The following is a 20,100-nucleotide window of genomic DNA, read 5'->3' on the forward strand; positions in this document are numbered from 1 at the left end:
GTCCAGAGTTTCTATTGACTTCGGTGAGGATCCAAGTAAGGCCCTAAGGATTGGACCCATTTTATTTTTTACCTCAGGACGGTCTGTAGGACTCGGCGCTGTAGGACTCGGCGCTAATTGAGTCTCCTACATTTTGCCGTCTTCCCTGTTCTCTATGCAGCAGCATTGCTCAGTCCCTGCTCCCAAGCGTTTTAGCTTTGTAAATGCCTTACTAACATAAGGCTATGGAAGCTTGTGTACCTCTGAGTTTCCCACACCGTTTCTTAACTATATTCATGCCTGTCACAAAGGAAGTGTGCCTGACTACAAACCACATTAGCAACGGTCCTTGCCTCTGCATTGTGTTCAGTGGGAAACCCTGCTCCCAAAAGGCCATCTGGGCAGCACGTATCAGGAGAGAAAGCAATGGGAGCAATGAGCATCTCTCAAGACTTGGGAAAGCAGCAGCATCTTTAAGTCTTCCCAAAGAGCTAACATCTGGCAGAGATTCTGGGGGAAGGCTATTGCTAATGCCGTATTTCAAACACGTTATCTGGATCCAGTATCTCGGGATCCTAGTAAATTTTCTATGCGATATTGTGTATGTTTGGAACCATAGTAGAAGATGTGTAATCCAGAATTCATTATCCTTAGTGTAAAGTCCACTGACTCTGCTAACTTTATAATAGGGAGGAATTTTTGTTATCACTTTTCTTTAGGATTTCTAACCAAAGCAGAAGCAGAGCATCTATTCTGGGTAATTGACCATCTAATTTGAGTAACTCTTCCAAGATGGTGAGGAATTAGCTATTTTTTCCTCTCACTGACTGTGAAACCAACGAGAAAATAAATATATATTTTTATTTGAGATGCTTTAAAATTCATGTGTGACACGGAATGAGGAAGTAGGAACCTCAGTGGATCTACCATCTGGATGAGACTTTGGTACATTCACCATTTAGAGATTAGTTAAGCCTCACAATAATACTTTGAAAGATGTAATTTTTATTACCACACACGTTCTAACTATATGGGGCCTCCAGCCTCTATAGTGAAGTGAATTTCTCAAGGCCACAGAAGCTTATTTAGCATTCAGCCTGCTCAGTAGCAGGCTTTGGGTCCGTTTGGATCCTAATGGAGAAGAAATTTTGAGCACCAACCCCTTGACTTTGCCAAGCGCACAACCTCTACTGCAGTGCCATCAGGCAAAGCGTTGGCACAACTGTCTCACCGTTTGGCTTTGGACTGGGCAAATGTGGGGCAGCGGAGCTGTTCTGGAATCCCCACTAGGAAAGCTGTTACTGCCATTGCTGGACTATGGGGTTCTTGTAAGGGACCTGAACTCACATCGCTCTGAAAGCAGCATGCAGGTGCTAAACTGAGGTTACAGGCAGCAAGGGTCTAGCCACGTCCACGCGGCGCGAGTCCCGTAGCAGGGTGTGCCTTCACCGGCTCTCAGACTTGCGCCCCGCTCAGTCAGTGCCCGAGTTGCAGGCAGAAGTCTGAAGGGTTACAGCAACAATGCCTAACCATGTAATTACTAAACAGGAGGAGAAAAAAAGGTCCATCGCATCTCAAGCACGCCCAGTAAACAGACACAGGACAGGGCTTGATGCTTGGGATCCTGGAGGAAATTGAGTAGGCATTTTTATCCCATACAGCTCATTCCTTCAAGAAGGTATATAGAAGTTACTTTCTTGGAGCAAGAAAGGAGAGAGAGGTTTTCATTCTCTTTTGACTTGAGCTAAATGTTGTAATAGTGAATTAAGCAAAATTTCCTCCAGGACCAAGGTCTTGGAGGCTAGCATGGCTGCTCCTGTGGAGTTAACTTCGTAATCCCCTGGGTACTGAGTGGAGAAGTAAGAGGTTCACGTGTCAAATCCTGCTGTAGAGATCCCAGGTGGAATCAGCAGCGGCAGACGTGGGTGGCAATACATTCGGCCCGATCTGGATCGGCTGAGGGGCTGCAGCAGGCAGCAACGACCACTCTGGGCTGTTACCTCTCCCTCGCATCTTCAGAACCACTGGGCAAATCCCAGAAACAGACAGAGCCTGCGAATGTGACAGAAGGAAGTCAAAGGCAGACCAAGTCACTCAAGTCACACATCTGCTCTGCCCCAGTTTTATGAGGGAAGGTGTATTTGTCCTCCCCCGAAAGAAAAGTCCTGTGATGCAGGGATGCAGGGATGCACAGATTCCTGAGAAGTAGGCTTAGTTTCTTGTTGTGTACTGTGTGTAATCGCAGGGAAGGCATCTGACGCTTGAAACAGGTTTGTTGGACTAAAACTGGAGTGCCTGTTCATGTGACTTGTGCTGGAAGGGGAAATAATTGCTGTTCTTACAGCTTCTTATTAGTAAGACAGAAACTGTCTCTGGCAAAACTGCTAGTGGACCTTGCCCATCATGGCTTGGCACATTTCTTCTCCATGCACTTGATTAACAAGCTCAAGAAATGAGTTACTGCTCAGGAGTTTCAGAGAATCTCCCCAAAAGGGATGCACGGAGCGAAAGGTTGGTTTCAGAGTTGGCATTACACGGGCTCAAAGATAATCCACAAGCTTTGAGGCGAACATGTGAAATGGTGTCACAAAAGCTTTCCCACAACTTGACATAAAAGACTCAGAGCTCAACAGCTGCTGCTCTGTACGAAAAGAAGGGAGCCTATTCAAGAGCAGTACAATAGGGACGGAAAGGCAGATCCTGGAAGAGGTCATTTAAGCCTTACCTGGCCTTACGAATAACGAGTTGCAGAGTGAGGGGGAAATGCGTCTTCACATTAAAAGACATGCATGACCACACGCATATATATTGATATATGCCTGAACACACACATACACGTATATTAATGTAAACGCAAACAGTATTTACTTGCTATCCTTTCTTTTTTGGCAAGAGATCCCCAAGCATAAGCCCTAACATTATTTAACAGTAACGTATCTGATTATTATTATTCCTGTATTGAATCTTATAGAGGGAGATACTGATGCTCGCAGAGGAGTGTGTTGAACGGATGAGGTCACGTAGCACATTGGGAGTAAATCTGGGACCAGAATGCACGGTTCTAGATGTGTACTTAATGCTGCTGCCTGCCCTCTTCACCCTTCTCGTAGTATAATAGGGCAACGCTGCTGTCAGCCTTGCTCCACACAGTCCAGGGTGCGTGTCCAGAGGGTGGAGAAAACACTCGGCTGCCATTTCCTTCTTCAGCTATTTGTGTGAGGTTAGGGCTCGTAAAAGAAAGTGGTACTTGCATGGGCAGAGGGTGGGATAAATGCAGGCAGATCTGGTTCAACTTTTTCCAACGTGAATCTCTGGCTGTGTGCTTATAGGATACAAATAGCAAGACTGTTAACTCTTCCAGCTGCGGGCACCTATTGAGCAAAGACTGTGCATCTCAATATAGAAACTCCCCCAGTGGAGGATGAGGAATCAGGAATTTGATTTCTAATAATTTTATGGGCTATGTGAATTTCTTCTGCACTCAATTTTCTTTTGTGCATATATTAAGTGAAAATAATTAGAGTAAAACACATTTGGGGAGGAAGTGAGAAATCAGCATGTGAGACTGAACCGATCCCGAAACACTCCGAGACCCTTCTCCTTGCGGATTTATTTTGCGCGTATTTGAAAACAGAAACACAAAGGGTTTGGGACATGGCCTGACAGTGTTCTAAAGAGGGGCGTAAGATATCAAGGGAAGAGAACAAAGAGCAAAACAGAAAATGTGTTCAATAACTGTGTGTACTTACAATTCAATGCATTTATTTCAGTAAGTCAAACTGGAAAAACTGTTTTCTGTTTGATGTGGGCAAAACGGGTGGCACGGGCACCTGAGGGAGAACAGCTGGCTTTGGCTTACTGAGAAAACAAGATGCGTGGATTTAAAGAAATTCTGCTCTTTCCCTCAGAAGGCCAGAAACTGCCCATGTGTGCATGTGCATTTGTGCATGCTTAAGCGTGTGCCCCCGTGCATCCCCGGAGAGGAATGCGGCCCCACGCAGCAGCCTGCCCGCGGGAGCGTGCTTCCCGCCATCGGCAGCTGACCGCCGCCTCCCTCCACGCGTGTGAACCCGGGCTGCGTCTGGAATGCTATTGATCTGCGGCATTAGTCAGCAGCCTTTTCCCATTGAGGGCCAGCTCTTTCCCAGCTTCTGACACGTAATTCTGATCCCAGCCTTTCACGTACCACACACTCCCCACCTGCTCATCTGGGAGAAGGTCATTATCCCCAGGCTATTCACTGGCAACGGAGCATGCAAGAATAGATGCTTCTGCTATTGTGCTGCCTATCTCCCTGATTGGCTCTGGAGTGTGGGAAAGTCCGCCAAGCCAGAGACCCACAGACTCTCAGTGAGGCTGCACAGCATAAATATCGGGCAGAGGCAGCTTTCAGCAACACACTTCTCCTGGACTTCCACTCCGAGACCTTCCTGCTTTCCTCAGGATCGATGGCTCCCAGCACTGTTTTCATGGAGCCCGACAACCTGCTGACACCAAAGGAGAAAAACAAAGTAAGTCCAGGCGTAGTGAGGCAGCTTCGAGCCATGCTCTCAGCTGGTCTCATAGCAGTTGACACCAGCTAAGAAACTGGTCCACACTGTTTAGGAACGGTGACAGGCAACAAAGAGTCCTGTGAAATGGCAGAGAGAAGATCCTTCTAACAACAGGTCTCTCTTCTTTTGCTTTTTACAGCTGAGGAAGCCAGTGGTGGAGAAAATGCGCCGTGACCGTATTAACAGCAGCATCGAGCAGCTGAAACTGCTCCTCGAGAAGGAGTTTCAGAGACACCAGCCCAACTCCAAGCTGGAGAAAGCCGACATCCTGGAGATGACCGTCAGCTACCTGAAGCAGCAGAGCCAGCTGCAGATGAAGAGTGAGTATTGAATTTTGCTTCAGTCTCTAGCTTACTGCAAATCTGTGAGAGTTTCATGAATCTCTAGCCATGAACAATTGCTCTAAACTATTCTTTCTTCCCCCTCCCTCTTTTCTTCCTTCTCTAGCTGCAGGATCCTTCCATAAAAGCTCTCAGTTTGACTTCAGAGAGGGCTATTCTAGGTGTTTGCAAGAAGCTTTCCATTTCCTCTCTCTTCATAAAGTCCAAACTGAAACACAGACCAAACTTTTAAGCCACTTCCAGAAGAGCCAGTCAGCTGCTATGGAGGTCGCCTTTTCCCCTGGGAACCCCAGCACCCTGAAGCAAGCATTTCCGAAAGATGCCGGTACTCTCTGGAGGCCCTGGTAGTCAGGGGAGTCCTTACCTGGCGGACCTTTGCCTTTTACAGACCAGAGGAAGGATCTGACTGCATCCGATAGTCCAGCTCTGACCCTCTCTTCTGTAGGGAATTTATTTCCCCGTGTATTTTATTTATGTGTGAAAAGAATGGTATACTTTTGACTTTTATGGGAACCTTTGGCAAAAGTTCAGTCATTCTGTTGAGTGGTATTGAAGCTGTGTAGACAGCATGCTGCCCAGTCAGGGGGCAAACGTCTTCAAAATGAAGGAGGGGTTTTTGGTAAATGTTACAGTTGTGACGGACAATAATTGCTGTAGGAGAGATTTCTCTCATATTGCTTGTAAGAGCCATCGCCTTTGCTCTGGCTTGACTAGTGACGCTTGTTTGCTCAGTCACTCCAGAGGATAAATTTACTACCCTTTGGTTCATGCACACTTGATTAAAATCAGTTTACTTCTGTTTGCTTATAACTTGTACAGCATCAAAGATGGTTTTTGTTTTGTTTTGGACTCTTCCCCAGTGACCCTTTCATAGTCCTAGTACATAAAGTGTGACAGATGAACAGAAGGTAGGAAACTATGTGGAATATTTCTACTATTTTGCTGCTTTTTTCAATTTAGAAAAAGATTACGTTACTGCTTTATGTTAAAGAAAAGGTAGTAGGTAAAAGGCTTAATTGGTCAATGTTATACATTTTGGGTGTAAGCTATGCTTTTTCTAGCATTTTCATTATGATAATGATATTTGTCTGTATTGAGCGGTTTCATTCATGGTGGATAGTGTTTCTCCCACTACTGGGACAGCCCTATGGCTTACGTGCATACTGTGTATGCGTCTCTGTGTTTGTAGAGAGCAATAAAATGCATTTGTGTGCAACTTCTGTCTGGATCCTCTCCCTCTGAGGGATACACAGCCACTTGCGCCCCTGAAAAAGACTAATATGTGAGTCTTCCAAAGAAGCGGGATTTTTTGTAAAGTCAAAGGAGCTCATATTCTCACCTACTCTCCATATTCTCATGACTCCTGTCATGTGAGTACCTTACACCCCTAACCCCAAGGAGTAAGCAAGTGCTAGTCACACAGATTCTCTCAGCTGAATCATATTGGGCATTTGCTTTGTCACTGCCCCTCCAATCCACACAGAACCTTCTCACCTGAGTAATAACAGCCTTAAACATGCCTGTCTGGTCTCTCTACACTCAGCAGCTAGAATCTGAGTCCTCTCATGCGATTTTTTCACCTGATACTGAGAGGAAACGGACTCATCGCTGCAGTGCTGTATATCCTCTAATGCCTTCCCATAATCTCTTTTCCAAGAGCTCAGAGGGGCAAATAAACTGTCCCGCTAAGCCTCGGGAAAGAGCTGTACTGCAGCTCTCCTTGCTGCAGCACGGAGCAGCGGTGGTAGAGCCGCGGAGGCCCTGCGGACGCGGATGAGTGAGGGCTTCCCTGCTAGGGACACCCAAACCTGGGCAAGGCCTTCTGTTGCTGTTGTGCCTACCTGAATGAGGACTCCTTGAGCATCCCCCACTGGAGTTTGTGGGAGGTCTGCCTGAGCCAGCAGTAAGTTATATCCCTTGGATGCATCCCCAGGCCAGGGAAATGACCTACAGCTCAGCGCAAGTTCCCTTCCTGTGACAAGAAACTAATCATGATAATAAACTAAGCACAAACTTAGGTGAAAAACGTTATCTTTTGATAAAAGAAATGTGATTGTTCTGGAATTTACGTATGAAGTTACAGAATGTTTTGGCTAGAAATACATAATCCAGTTATGTTAGCCAGAAATCACACGTTGCTTGCTTCTTCAGATTTTCATTTGTCTTTTGTTATGACAAGGAATAGTTTGTTCTGCCATGTTTCATCACTGATTTGTCATCCTCATACTTCTTATCGCAATAGGGAATCTGGGGTCTGTGGTAGGAAATACCATTAAGTGACAGAGTCCCTTCACACTCTTTCACTCTGGCGTTCTCGGCGGTAACTTTGCAAAGCGATAGGCATTTGGGGATCTGAGATGTTACTATAATGTAAATAGCAACAGTAATAACGACATGATATTGTTATTGTCATCCAGCAAGTGAATTGGCTTGCTACACAGAGAACGTGCTGTATAAACACCTATAATTATGCAAAAGGATTGTCAGAGAATTTAGAACGCTAAAGTCCTTACTGCAAAGCATTCTTTAGATATATACAATTTTTTAATATTTCAGTATGAATACAACTTTACGAAGCTAAAGCCCTTGCAACGTTTATAAATGGTATTTTAACTTTTTTTTTATTTTTAGCCACCAGGGTCACAGTTACCGTGTGACTAAAAGAGCTTTCACTTTCTTTCAGCTTATTTTGTCCATCCCAAATAGCCATAAAAGTTGGCATAATCACCTGGAAATCAGAGGAAAAGTTGAGCAAACTACACGCATGGTGCACCACCAACACAAGTTAGAGACAGGACTGATAACAAGGCCACAGTGCTGCTAGGCTTGTGCTTCATGTCCCAGCCCGTTGCTCACATGTGCTGCATGTGCTGAGCTTGTGCCAGAGCCGGCCATCCCTGGCATCTCCAGACTCTGCGCTGGCAGCACCTCGGTCTGCCTCACCGCGTGCTCTTCGGCAAGCCATCCCGCCGCGCCATCACCGTAAGCCAGCATACGCACGCTGACGCAGGAAAGCGCTATGGCTGCCGCCCCCCTCACCCCCCTGCCACTGCAGCTGCCCTTACCGGTGTGCAGCCGCTCAGCGAGATAGGCTGGGGAACGGAGGCCTGAAACCGGTGCTGTAGGTGACCCTTGTGCCTGCTTGTCAGAATTCGTTCCAGCCCCAGCCACTTCCCACTGGCCACTTGCTTCATGTGTGCCTGTAGTGTGGTGGGACTGGTGGAAGGGGACCGAAAGGAGAGAGGCCTCTTCTTCCAGCGGCACTGCTGGTCGGTGCCAGTTAAACTGGTCGGGGCTCCTGGTGAGCTTGCCCTGAAAAGCTTAGGTGTCAGCAGAACTGTGACACGCTACTGACACCTCTTGAGCTAGCTGCCTTTGCCACGCAGGAGGGTCACTGACTGTTGACAGATGTGCACCGAAAATGTGATCCCTGACAAGTTCTACTTGAGCCGCTTTCAGCTGGCAGACATGCTGGCAGCGGAGCGGATGTACAGCTCCCTTGTGTCCCAAGTCTGCTTGCCTGCTCCACGACAGGTTCATGGCAGTTCCGAACTTGGCAAAGGCCTTAACAAAAAGCTCATCTCTTGGCACTCTTCTCATGCTGTGTCCTGCTGCAAGAAATGCTGCCTGCTCCTTCCAAAAGCTAGTAAAGCGTTACCACTTTTTTTTTTTATTTCAAAGAGGGAGGGGGAAATCTGCATTTACATAAACTGCTTCCCTGTAGTATTCGAGGAACAGTGACCCATTTCAGCAACATTTTTAATACTCATGACAACGGCTGTTTTTAAATACTGCTGATGCTTTTGGTAATCCAAACATCTGTCGGGAGGTTGAGCTCACTGAAAGCCAGAACCTCAACCGGCTTGGTAATCCAGCTGGCCAATGCTGAAAAATATACCAGAGGCGCAGGAGGAACTTGAACCAACTGTAACAACAGACTTCCGCATTTCACTTTCAGGTAAATCATCTTTCAGTCGGGCATCTGCAACACCTTTTCCAATAGTCGACTGTTTTCTGGTTAGTCTCGTGTGCGTTTGTGAACGCGCGGTCACAAACGGAGACACAAACACGGCCCCTACACCAGGTTTTGGGATGTTTGCTGAGTTTCTGCCAAAAGACTGCCGAAACCGCCGCTGGTGTAACCGGCTGGGAGACGAGGAAAGCGGCGCCAGGGGAGCCGGGGAGCCGCCGGCTCCCGCCCTGCTCGGCGTTTCCCCTCCCGCCTCCATTTTGTCGGGACAGCGGCAGAGCCGCGGGCCTCGGCCGGGGGCGAAGCGGTGCACGGCCCGCCCAGCCCGCGGCTTCCCCTTCCTCCGCCTTCCACGCCGGGCGGAGGAGGAGGTCTCGCCGCGCGGCCTGGCCGCTCCCTTTCGCTTTCGCCCGCGTCCCAGCGCTGGGGTGGCGGGTCCGGCGGCGGCTGGGGGCCCGGCCCGGCCGGCTGCATGGGGCGGCGGCCCCGGGCCGCGCCGAGCGCGGGGAGGCCGCGGAGGCGTCGCGGAGCCCCATGCCTCCGGGACGCTGCGCGGCCGGCCATGCGCCTGGTGAGTGGGGGCCTGCGCCGCGGGGTCGGCTCCCCGCCGGTTGTCCCTCCGGGGGCCTCAGCCCGGGTCGGGGCGCCGTGCCGCCGCTGTCCCGGGCGGAGCGGGACGGCATGGGGAGCGGCCTAGGCCCCGGCCCCGGCCCGGGCCGCTGCATGGCCCTGCGGGCGCGGCCGCTCGTCGCGCCGCTCGAGCACAGGTCGCTCGCCTGTGCGAGATGGCGGCGCTTTCGAGAGGCGAGAGTCCTCTCCGTAAGCAAGCTGCGAAGTGGAAATCCGTTCTTGTCTTGCCTAAAGGTTTTTGCCGTTGTGCTGGGCATGCATCTGGATCGTGTGAGTGCCTTGGACTGTGGGCTGGGAGAGTATCCCATAGATGCCGAGTGCTGCCCAATGTGTGCTGCGGGTAGGTAACTGGACTGCTCGCCCGTCGCCTGGGCTGCGGAGGAGGGCTCCCTCCCTCCCTCAGCACGGCAGCGGGTCATGGGGGTGACCTGCCTTCTCTGCTGCGGCCGGCTGCGGCCGCTGCACCCTGACGGGAGTCGTGCAGCTCAGCGTTGTGAGTGAGCGTCGCGCCAGAATGTCCTCTTCCAGGCTGCACTCGTGCCCCGCTTACGACAGCGCAAGGCCGCGTCCCTTTCTTTGGAGCCTCCAGAGTGGAAGCAATGATCACCAGAGTATCACTGCTGTGGTAGTTAGTAATTTCACAACTTCCAAGGACTTTCATTTTGGGTCCTGCTTCCTGTTTTATGGTTATCTCTGCAATTGCTATTAGGATATTTCAGAGGTCCTTGTAGTTTATTTGTAGTAGTTACGGGTGGTTTAATGCCAGTGACTGTCCCTGGCCAGGTAAGCTTTGCTAACAGAGCCACTTCTTTGAGGCGGTTGTTTCTGGTTTTTAGGACTTCGGGTTTTCAAGCATTGCACTGCCAATTCCAGCACGACATGCATACCTTGTGTTGACGATACATATACAGATCATCCCAATGGTTTAGAACACTGCAGGAAATGTAAACTGTGTGATAAAGGTAAGGAGGATGCTAAAGAACCAGTTTAAATGGATTTTTTGTGCCTTTCGTGGATATGTTCTTCCTTTATCCTTACTACTTGCCACATTCGCTTGATGAATTGGTTAGCGTATGAAGAACAGAGAGGCTCGTGTCCCTGTGCAGACCTCAGAATGCTATCTGCTGGGTGATGGAAGGGAAAAACTGGGACACATCTTCAGCTGGCACCAGTAGAAGTTTGAGTGCAGCCTGTCTCAACATTTAAAGGCTCCTTTAGATTTCAGCATGGTGTCTAAGGAGCTGTCTTGGAATACTTGGAATTTCAGGCCTGAAAGAGCTCCTGGTGGAGCTGCTGCTGTCCTCCACCAGGACAGCCAATTGAAAAACATCTGAGTTGGGCCTATTTTGCTTTTGCCATGCAAGTCACTTAGGACACACATAAAATTCGACCCAAGATGCTGTGTCTGTGAGGAACTGGTCTCTCTTTATACCTCAAAAAAGGAATAATCTTTGCTAATCCTGCCAGTTCTGGTGTTCTTCACCAGTGTGTCAAGGCAAGGCTAAAGGTTCGCTTTTGCTGTTGTCTCTGTTGATTGTACCCGTGTAAATACTGTGGCTGTGCGTGTAAATATCTCTTAGGAGCCAACCTAGTGCCAGAAGTAGCATGTACCTATACGAAGAATACTGTGTGTGGCTGTCTGCCTGGGTATTTCTGCAGTTATTTTGGGACTGAAGACTGTGAACTTTGTCAACGCTACACTATCTGCTTTCCTGGCAGTATGGTAAAAGAAAGGGGTAAGCCAACATAGCATCAGTAACACCAAAAGCGAAACTTTCTTATGGGGAGTACCTTTGGAGTGTGATTTTTGAGGAGGCTGGCTGTTAGTTCATCCAGAAGAAAATTTGAAGGATCAAAATTTGTGAGTGGATAGGGCCAGCGCATGCTGGGTACGATGTGTACTGGTCCACTGTACTGACTGTAATTGTCAGAGCACCAGTGCACAGCTGAAAGCCTGGAGGGCCTGTGTAAGTGCTAGATGCAGAGGTAGTTGGTGTGACCAAGAATGCTTTTCTCCCTGTCTGCAAAGACAGAAGTGTGTGAGCTTTTGTCTGTAGTGAAGAGTCTCTGCAGTAATCACTTGGTCATTTACAAAGACCATGCTGAACTGAAGCTCTCCTTAGGCATAGGTGCGGATAGAAATCCTGTTGTCTTCTCTCTTATAGGCACAAAGACCACGGACAATGTGTGTGAAGCCTGCCCTCCTGGAACCTTCTCAACAGCCAATATGTCCTACAGTTGTATACCATGGCCCAGGTAAGCAGCTCTTGCTGTTTATGGGTATGGAACTATTCTCTAACTGTTGGGTCTGCATTTTTCTGTCTTTGAAACAGCAGTTTCCTGCTTCCGGTAAGGCACCGAGTGTGGAATCCTGTTCCTGTGTCCCAGTCTTTCTTGGGAACAGCTTAACTTCTCTCTTTATAAACTCATTAACATGACAGATTTAGCCCTCAGCCTCTTGTCCTAACCTGTCACTGCACAGGAGACTCTGAGACAGCTCTAATAGAGCTGGGTCTGGGCCCATGAAGAGCAGTGAACTCCTCTGGGTACCTGGGTTTCAGCTGACACATCACTTAGCTATAGTAGAACAGGTGAGAGTTTGCTCCTGAGGAGAAGCAATTTGCATTACAAGCATTAAAACAAAGAGGTAAAAGTCGGCTCCTTGGATTACCCACCAAATCAGAAGGACCTTTGTGAATGCCCCTGGATGTGGAGGTGTGATGCTGGAAACTGCAGTTCCGCTGCAAGGTCTGCTGACAGGTTCTAAAACCACAATTCTTTCTTTTCTCACCTCAGACATAAGGAGAATGGCTGGGTACAAGGAGAAGACGGGAATCGTTCCTCAGATTCCTCTGTTACAGCAATTGTTGGTTCTGTTGTTGGAACCGTGCTAGTTGCAGCTGGCCTTACCTATATCTGGCAAAGGAGGAAAAGGAAAAATTACGTGCCACGTAAGTACGAATAGCATGTGTATAAAGGGGTAGTTTTGTACTAGCTAGTATTCTGAAGAGTGGTCTTCGTTTCACTAGATGTCGAGCTGAAACCATAACAGTTAGAGGTGAACTGTAAGGAAGTCTCTAAATTTCTGTATGCCACAGTTAACCTGTAATGATGCCTCCCTTAGGGGGTGTGCCTGTGCGGGCTCACTGCTGAACCACTCCTGCATACCTGTAAGGGCAAGATAACATGATTAGAAAAATGCGTTAGTATGAAGTTCACCTTACTGCATTTTGAGTGGACTGTTTCCTTTTCTTTGCAGCGGTGCAGGAATCAGGGGTGAGTATCTCTTAGGGGTTTTTTGGGGGGGGGTGTGCAATATGTTGAAACCTGAAGTAGGTTTTTTATTTAGTGTTTGCTTGGGCTATGTGTTTCATGGGCTCAGTGCATACTGGAGCAGCTTGTGGGTACTGGGAGCGTCGCTGAGTTCTAGAATCCCCAAGACTCTGCAGTATAAACTCACTTTATGTGACTCTTGTTAGGAGGCTTGGGTTGTAGTCCCAAGGCCATTGTTCTCTCCTGACATTGTCTTAAGAAGGAATATTTAAGGGGTCTTAAGAGATGGACTCCTGCTAAAAAAACATCAGTCTGACTTGTATAACTGTGTGTGTTTATCTCTCCATCCTACAGTATTATGTAGCCCCTAAAAGTTCCTGTCAGTGATTTGCAAGTTCTGCTATCTGTGCAGACGGTGATGTGTTTCATAGGAAAAACTTTGAGTGGACTGTAGAATTTGCACATCTGATTTGAGAGGGGACCTGCAGTGACTCTTGCTTTTATGGAAGAAGCAGAAGTCTAGCTGTTAGTAGGGAAAATAGCTGACATCTGCTAACAAAAGCTGACTCTTCCTATTCTGTGTTTTCCTTTGACATGTTTTTTAAAGAGTGGACAGCAGGGTCAGGATGTGATATTAACTGTGGAGAACGGGGATCAAACGACTGTTCCTGTGCAGGAAACTGGTGCCGATCCTGAAGAAACCAGGCCTGAAGAGCCATTTTTATTTGAGCTGTTGTAGACAGTGGAGATGGTAAAAAGCGCCAACAAAAATCCAACCACAAAAAAGGCCAGCAAAAATCCAACCACAAAAAAAACCCCAAACCCGAAACAACCCAACAAAAAAAAGCCCAACCTTTTTTCCAAATATTCATGGAGAAGAAGAGCTTGAAAATGAAAAAGAGGACTGCAAAGAAGCCAAGGAAGTAGCCAGGTGGCATCTTCTGAAGCATCAAAGTTTGAACTGGCAGAGTGATCAAGGCATTGGTCAGTATCGTCACAGGTTGTAAAGCTCTTTCCTTTTACATCCCTGCGTTATGGAGCTGTGGCCTCTGTGGTATGCCTGGAGTTTCTTTCTTACTCGCCACCTTGGACAGTTATCACTTGGTATGCATGTAATTATTCCAAGATATGTTTGTTAGTGGAAAAAAATACTTCTTTTTCATTTTAAAGATTCCACGTAACTAATACATAACATATTTTTCAAATGCATTCTATACAAATTTTTCCCTTTTAGAAGTAAAGAAAATATTGAAGGGAAAAGTAATCTTGCACAGCAAGAAACATGTAGCTTTTAGTAGTGTCACGAATGGCATATACACGATTACCGTCTTTGGCTAGTCACCTCTGATCTGTGATGATGTGTTACAACAAGGAAAGTTAAGGTCATATGTTATGTCTATAAAGTCCTTACTAAGGAAAAGACATTCTCTCTGTAAAAGAACTTTCCTGTTTCCTGAAGAAGTGAAAACACAGAGTTGATTTGTCGTTGGCATTATCTTGAGGAAAAGCATTATTCTTAAAGAGCATCATGGTGGACGTAGATTTTTTGAGAAGGGATTTGGTGAGGATAGTAATGCTTTATTTATCAACTGAGCCTGAGGTGAAAATTGTATATAAAATGAGATGTGGAAGATGGCGAGAGGCGTGGAGAAGACACGTGATGGGTGCAGTGGGACACCTGGGAGGAGGTACTGGGGCTGATGGAACGAGCAGATACTGAGATGTACTGTGAAAGCATCAGAGCATTGGGGTGAGAAGCCTGTATTGCACAGGTGCAGAGGGAACCGTAGTGGAATCGGAGGGAGGCTGACATGGGCGATGTCTCTGCATTTCCATTCTGAATGACTAATGAAGAACAGAGGACTGGAGGGGAGACGGAAGAACAGCTTGCAGTAGTTGGCAGGGGTTGCCCGTGTTTTTGCTGCATTAATGCAGTCCGTCTGAATTCACGTTCACCCAGGCCACAGCTCTAGAGACCACGGCTCTTTGACCAACAAACTCGTACACCTCTTCCCCACATGACTGAGGAATGGAAGAAGATGGGAAATGGTTGTCTTTTTGCTTAGGGAAAATGATAGACAACTTCTTTTTTTTTTTTTTTTTTTTTTAAGCTATGGTAGTTTGTTCAGCAGAATTTTTTTGCAAAATAAGATGACATTTCAAAAACTCAACATTACGTTTTATAAGAATGGCTACACATTCTTTTATAAGAATGGCTTATAATATTCTTATAAATTCTTATTATATATAATTTTTTTTGCACAAACTAAGGTGACATTTCAAAAACTTAACATTATGTTTTATAAGAATAGCTGTACAGAAGTACAGCTCTATTGTAAAATCAAGCTGCAAGCAATTGAATGTTAAAGGTTTCAGAGAATGCTTTAAAATTCCTTTTAAAATTTCTGCTGTGTACATACAGATCTGTCCAGGAAGAAGTACCTTCTGTTTGAATTTCTAAGAATAGAAATGTTACTGTGATTTTTTTTTTTTTTAAGTGGGCTTTTTTTTTAAAGGTCCCAATAAAAGTCATGTTTATGAAAACTTTTACATTGCAGTAATCGTGGAAGGGCAAACTGTCTGTGCTTTCTTTTACTCTTAACTATTCCTGTATAAAAAAGGATGCCTACAGTATTTACAGTCCCAGTGTCGAAGTTATGAAAGTATTTGAAACTAAAAGAGTAACAACCTTTGTTGATTCTTGTGTGCCTGCTGAGAGTCACACAAAAAGAACTTGGCAAGCCCTGAGTTGATTGCATTTTTAGAATCAGTTTTACTTTCAGTAGTCAAATGTGTGACGAGTCAGTAAGGCAGGTCTAACATTCTGAAAATACCAGTGGCACCTGGCAAATGCATTACTGGTTTTTGTGTTTGCCAGTTTTGTGGCTGGTCTGATACAACTTACTGAGTATGTCATAGTGAACAGTAAAGATACGCATTGGGCAAACGCAATTCTTTTTTTCTGACCTTTTTTCTCTAGATTAGTTCTTTGGTAGCTGCTTAATGTTTCATGAGGTTGCATGTTTTGCAACATTTGGCTGACTGTAGAATTTTCTAACTGCTAACCCTGCTTGTTCCTCTACAATACTCGTGTATGAAGGGTTACTTCCACTGTTTAGTAAAAAGCTTTCTTGAGCAAACTTTCCAGGTAAAACCAAAACCTCAAATGGAGAGAGTTCAGAGAACAGTGACAAGGAAACTTCAGCCTTTTCTGTGCTACATGCCAACCTTGGGGTGAGTTCTGGCTTTTTCTTACCTTCTAATGACTTAATCTTATTGCCGGCAGCAGTAGCATCCTGCACTGGTGATATGTGTTGCTTTGAAGTGTCTTCAAATCTCACAAGTTTGCAACTCTCAGCGCTTCTGTCAGCGTACAGGTAGCAGGCGTTACTCAGTACCTTGCTGGCTGGTAAGTATGTTGTTTTCTTCCAGAAATGCAAGTTGTGCAATTCGTTACCCGTCAGTAACGTTTCTGACAGGGTGCCTGGCTTTTTGGTGCGTATAGAGCTTGCTCTCAATATGGTGGTATTCAAGTTTTGAAGATTCCACTGCTGTTCTCCTCTGCATAATCCAGATCTGTTAATTCTTACCTTGGGCTCAGTGGAGTTTGTGAAGCACTCTGTAAACCTCAGTGTACAGGTGCTAGACACGTGTAAACCTTTTGCAGGTGCTGCAAGTGTGCTGACAGGCAGCTGCTGGACCCTGGGCTGTCTGGTTGCCTTACGGTCTGATTTTTAAATGATTATGTTGGCACACTCTGGATCTTCAGTTATTCAGTAGTACTTTTTTACTGAGATGAACTGTTAATTAAACAGCTGTGAAAGCAGATGATCTTAAGAAGGGAGAGGAGTTAAATATTACTGTTGTTCAGCGTCGTTGCTTGGAGGAGGGATTTATTGTAGCTTTTAGGCAGCAATTGCTCCAAAGATGTTTTTGCAAAGAAGTATCTCTCCTCCAGCCCCATAATTATTCGATGATCAGAAGCTAGAGTTGCATGTCTCAAAGAGCCCAGAAATTCTGCTGTTTCATTACTCCTGAGACTGGAGAGGCAAGCTTGTAGGAAGAGGTAACCTATGATTAGAATTCTGGGGCCAACACCACAAAGAACATTTCAGCTTGTTTTTCTTCTTGACTTGAGAAACCAAGTTTGTCCTGCTAACCACTGGAAAGACCCTTTAAAAGATACTGTCAGGCAGTTGGGCCTGGGTAGGGACTTTTTGGTTTTATGACTTCAGTTGCAGTTGGAAGACGATGCTGTAGATAAGCTGGAAGCTTTGCACAGTCAGGTAAAGAGATGGGATGCAGCATCAGACTAGGATCAGCAATCTACTGGCTAAAAAAAATTTTTTGGGGGGTGCCTGCCATAGCAGCAGTGTGTTTAATGTCTACAGCAAGTGTGTGTTTGATGGAGTCTGAAAAAAAACTTGCTAATGGTTAGATAGAGGTCTTTTGGTCTGTTTTAGAAGTTGGAGCCTGATTTGTCACCAGGTGGCAGCATGGGAGAAGGAAAAACTTCATTCTCCTCTCATTCTGGAAAATGTGAATCTGCCTTCTTTTCCTAAGCGTGTAATAAAGCTTCTCTGGTGCTTAATTGCCTATGAGTCTAAAATGAAATCAGATCTGCAGGAAAACACCTCTGCGTACACAGCTTTCCAGTAGGCTAAAGTATTTTCTGCAGGATCTGCTAATTTCTGTCCAGATACATGTATTTGTCCACTGTCTGTCTTAGTTATTGATTCAGGTGCTCTGTTGTGGTTGGGGGCGAGGTGTGTTAGAGGGGGCTAAAATGGAGGCTGTCCTCCTGAGTCTGAGACATACAAACAGATGTTATACGTAACTCATCCTGGAAGCAGCTGTAAATGACAAAAGTGCTGTGTGTGTGTGTGTGTGCGCACGCGCCAGTCTTGCTGTCTGACAGATTGTAGTGGTTTAGGTAGGGCAGTATGTGTCTGGAGATACTTCCTGCCTGAAAGCTCTGCAGATTACAAATATGCGTATTGTTCCTTCCTGGAGTGCATAAGCCCCATTTCAATAGTGAAAGCTCTGGATTATTTGGAATTCCGTTAAAAAATATTACAGACCTTGCTTTGGGCACAAACAGTTTCATTCTTTACTAACACTAAGTGCGTTTACTTCTGCAGGTGGAGAAAAAGATGGTCTTGTCCAGAGCTCCCCAGGTGACTCTGTTCCTTTGAAAATAACTGGAAAGTCATCACAACTGCTGAAGAAAGTATGAAACCTCAGGTAGGGGCAGGTGTTTTTTGTTGCTGAAATTGCTGTCCTGATTTGAAATGGGGAAACCACTTACAGCTTAAACTTCACCTGATCAAGGGGTAAATGATAATTGGTGTCTTGGGAGCACAGCAAATGGTCCCTCTCCTACCAGCACTGGCTCTCAAACATAGAACGCTTGTAAAGCTGCGTTCTGTCGCTACCATTGGTGTTCCCAAACCGAGTATGTAGCTGCTGCCACCAGCAACATGCAGCAGAACGGTCAGATACCAGGCAGTCCAGCAGAATGGCTGGACAGTAGGATGATGGGTTGTACCACACGATACTAACAAGCTGTGCTGGAAAACTTTACTTGACAGACTGAAGGTTTTTGATCTGGACAGGACCTGGGAAGGTATTACCATCTCTGCTCTGAACTTTGAATTGGCTGTTACGTTAAACTTAGATGGAAGGGAGGTGTACAGATGGCACAGGTGTCAGATGGAAACCTAGTGCCATACGGTGAACTAAGTGCACAGTAACAGACCCTGTTTAACAAGCCACGATCTTAATTTGAAAGTCCTCTGCATTTATCTCTTTGTAGATGTTCACTCACCAATAGGTTAAGGTCAGTGAAACTCCGCTGCTGCCCCTGTCCTCAAATTGAATTGTTTCTCACCTACGGTAGCACATCTGCTTGTCTTTTGTGACCCTTGGGCATAGGATTATGGAAAAAGAACCCAGTGGTCAATCGGGAGTGCCATTTCCTGGTTGTTTTTAGCCTGTCTCTTACCTGTATTCTTGTTTCATCAAGGTCACGGGTAGCTAGTGTGATGTGGGGAGCTGTAACTGGAGAGGGAGGTGTGAATGCAGTAGGGATAAAATAGAAGGGCATGTGTGGGACCATAAAGGGAGATTGTAGCTTATGCACTTGGGTTGTGCTGGCACAGATGCAAAGTGACAGATGGAAAGAGTCTTCTGCAGGTGGGAGGCGTAATAAACCTGCATGAGAAAGTAAAGTAACTTCCATTTGCTGTAATAATAACTTGGAATAAAACCTCCCAGGCACATTTTAATTATGCCTTTAGCAGTTGCATATGCCAGAACTTCTAATGGCACATCTCCAGAGCCTAATGATTTTGCAGACTAATTAAATTGTCAGCCATGTGAACCTCCTCCACCTGACCTCTGCACGGTTGTGTGCTGTTTTCCTTGCTTGGCATATGTATACACTGTTGTTACTTCCCTGAGTTCCCTCATGGTAGGCAGCGACTGCCTAGCAGTCTAGTATCTGGCAGTTTCAGTCCTTCTGCTAAGACTTCAGTGAACAAATAGAAAAGAGTGCAGTTCTCAAGGCCAAAACTGTCTTACGAATACGGTAACAAAGAACAACTTGTGCTTTTAGATAAGTCAAATCTGACTATCCCTAGCACCATTTCTGTTATCTGTAGAGCACATGCTAAGTTACCTTTACTGTAGTACTTGTAGTATACTTGTAAGCTGTTACAGTCCAGTTAAAACAGTTGACAGCACTGTATTACTGGTCACAACTTTGGTTGACTCTTCTTCCGTAATCTTGCGCTTTTGTTCTCGTGCGTAACTCTGTGACCTGTCTCGTGAGCAAGGGACCTTTCCAGCACATCGGGAACATACTGGACTGTAGATCCTGATCCCCAGCAATAATTACTTCTGCATTTCTTAACAGTGCAATGAAGAGGTCTACATCTGATAACAAAAACCAGGAGCACGAAGCATCTAAGCAAAAATGAAGCTGCAAGGACAGTGTTTGTTCTGTTACCCCCTATTTGCAGTAAACTTGCCTTTTTGCATGAATAGTCTTGTATTATAGCTGGACCACTGCAAATATGAGTAAGTGTTATATGTAAAAGATCCTATGCCAGGTTCTGTCCTTGAATTTGTGATATTTTTCATATTGGCAATCAATAGTTTGTGTTTCTTCTTTTTTTTCCCCCCTTCATGTATTGTCTCTTGGATTTTACATTAAAAAGTTACTCCTCAAATGTGCTGCTTTTTTCTGCTATTCTGCTGCTAGAAGATGTAGGCTACCTAATTTTTCTGTCCTTGAAGAAGAATTCCCATTGTAGTTTATCCTGAGGTACTGTTACTGGCAATTTAATAGAAA

General features: G+C 45.9%; 1 protein-coding gene across 1 annotated transcript; it reads left to right on the top strand.

Moving 5' to 3' along the window:
- Positions 1 to 4,427: 4,427 nt before the first annotated feature.
- Positions 4,428 to 5,221, top strand: LOC309412572 (transcription factor HES-5-like; the record flags this gene model as incomplete). The annotated part of the gene is made up of 3 exons (XM_082009501.1): positions 4,428 to 4,490; positions 4,672 to 4,852; positions 4,980 to 5,221. The coding sequence occupies 3 exons, from the start codon at positions 4,428 to 4,430 to the stop codon at positions 5,219 to 5,221; spliced, it is 486 nt and encodes a 161-aa protein (XP_081865627.1).
- Between the last annotated feature and the right edge of the window lie 14,879 nt (positions 5,222 to 20,100).

The sequence above is a fragment of the Phaethon aethereus genome (assembly GCF_964289735.1).
Source record: "Phaethon aethereus genome assembly, chromosome: 21".
Taxonomy (NCBI): Eukaryota; Metazoa; Chordata; class Aves; order Phaethontiformes; family Phaethontidae; genus Phaethon; species Phaethon aethereus.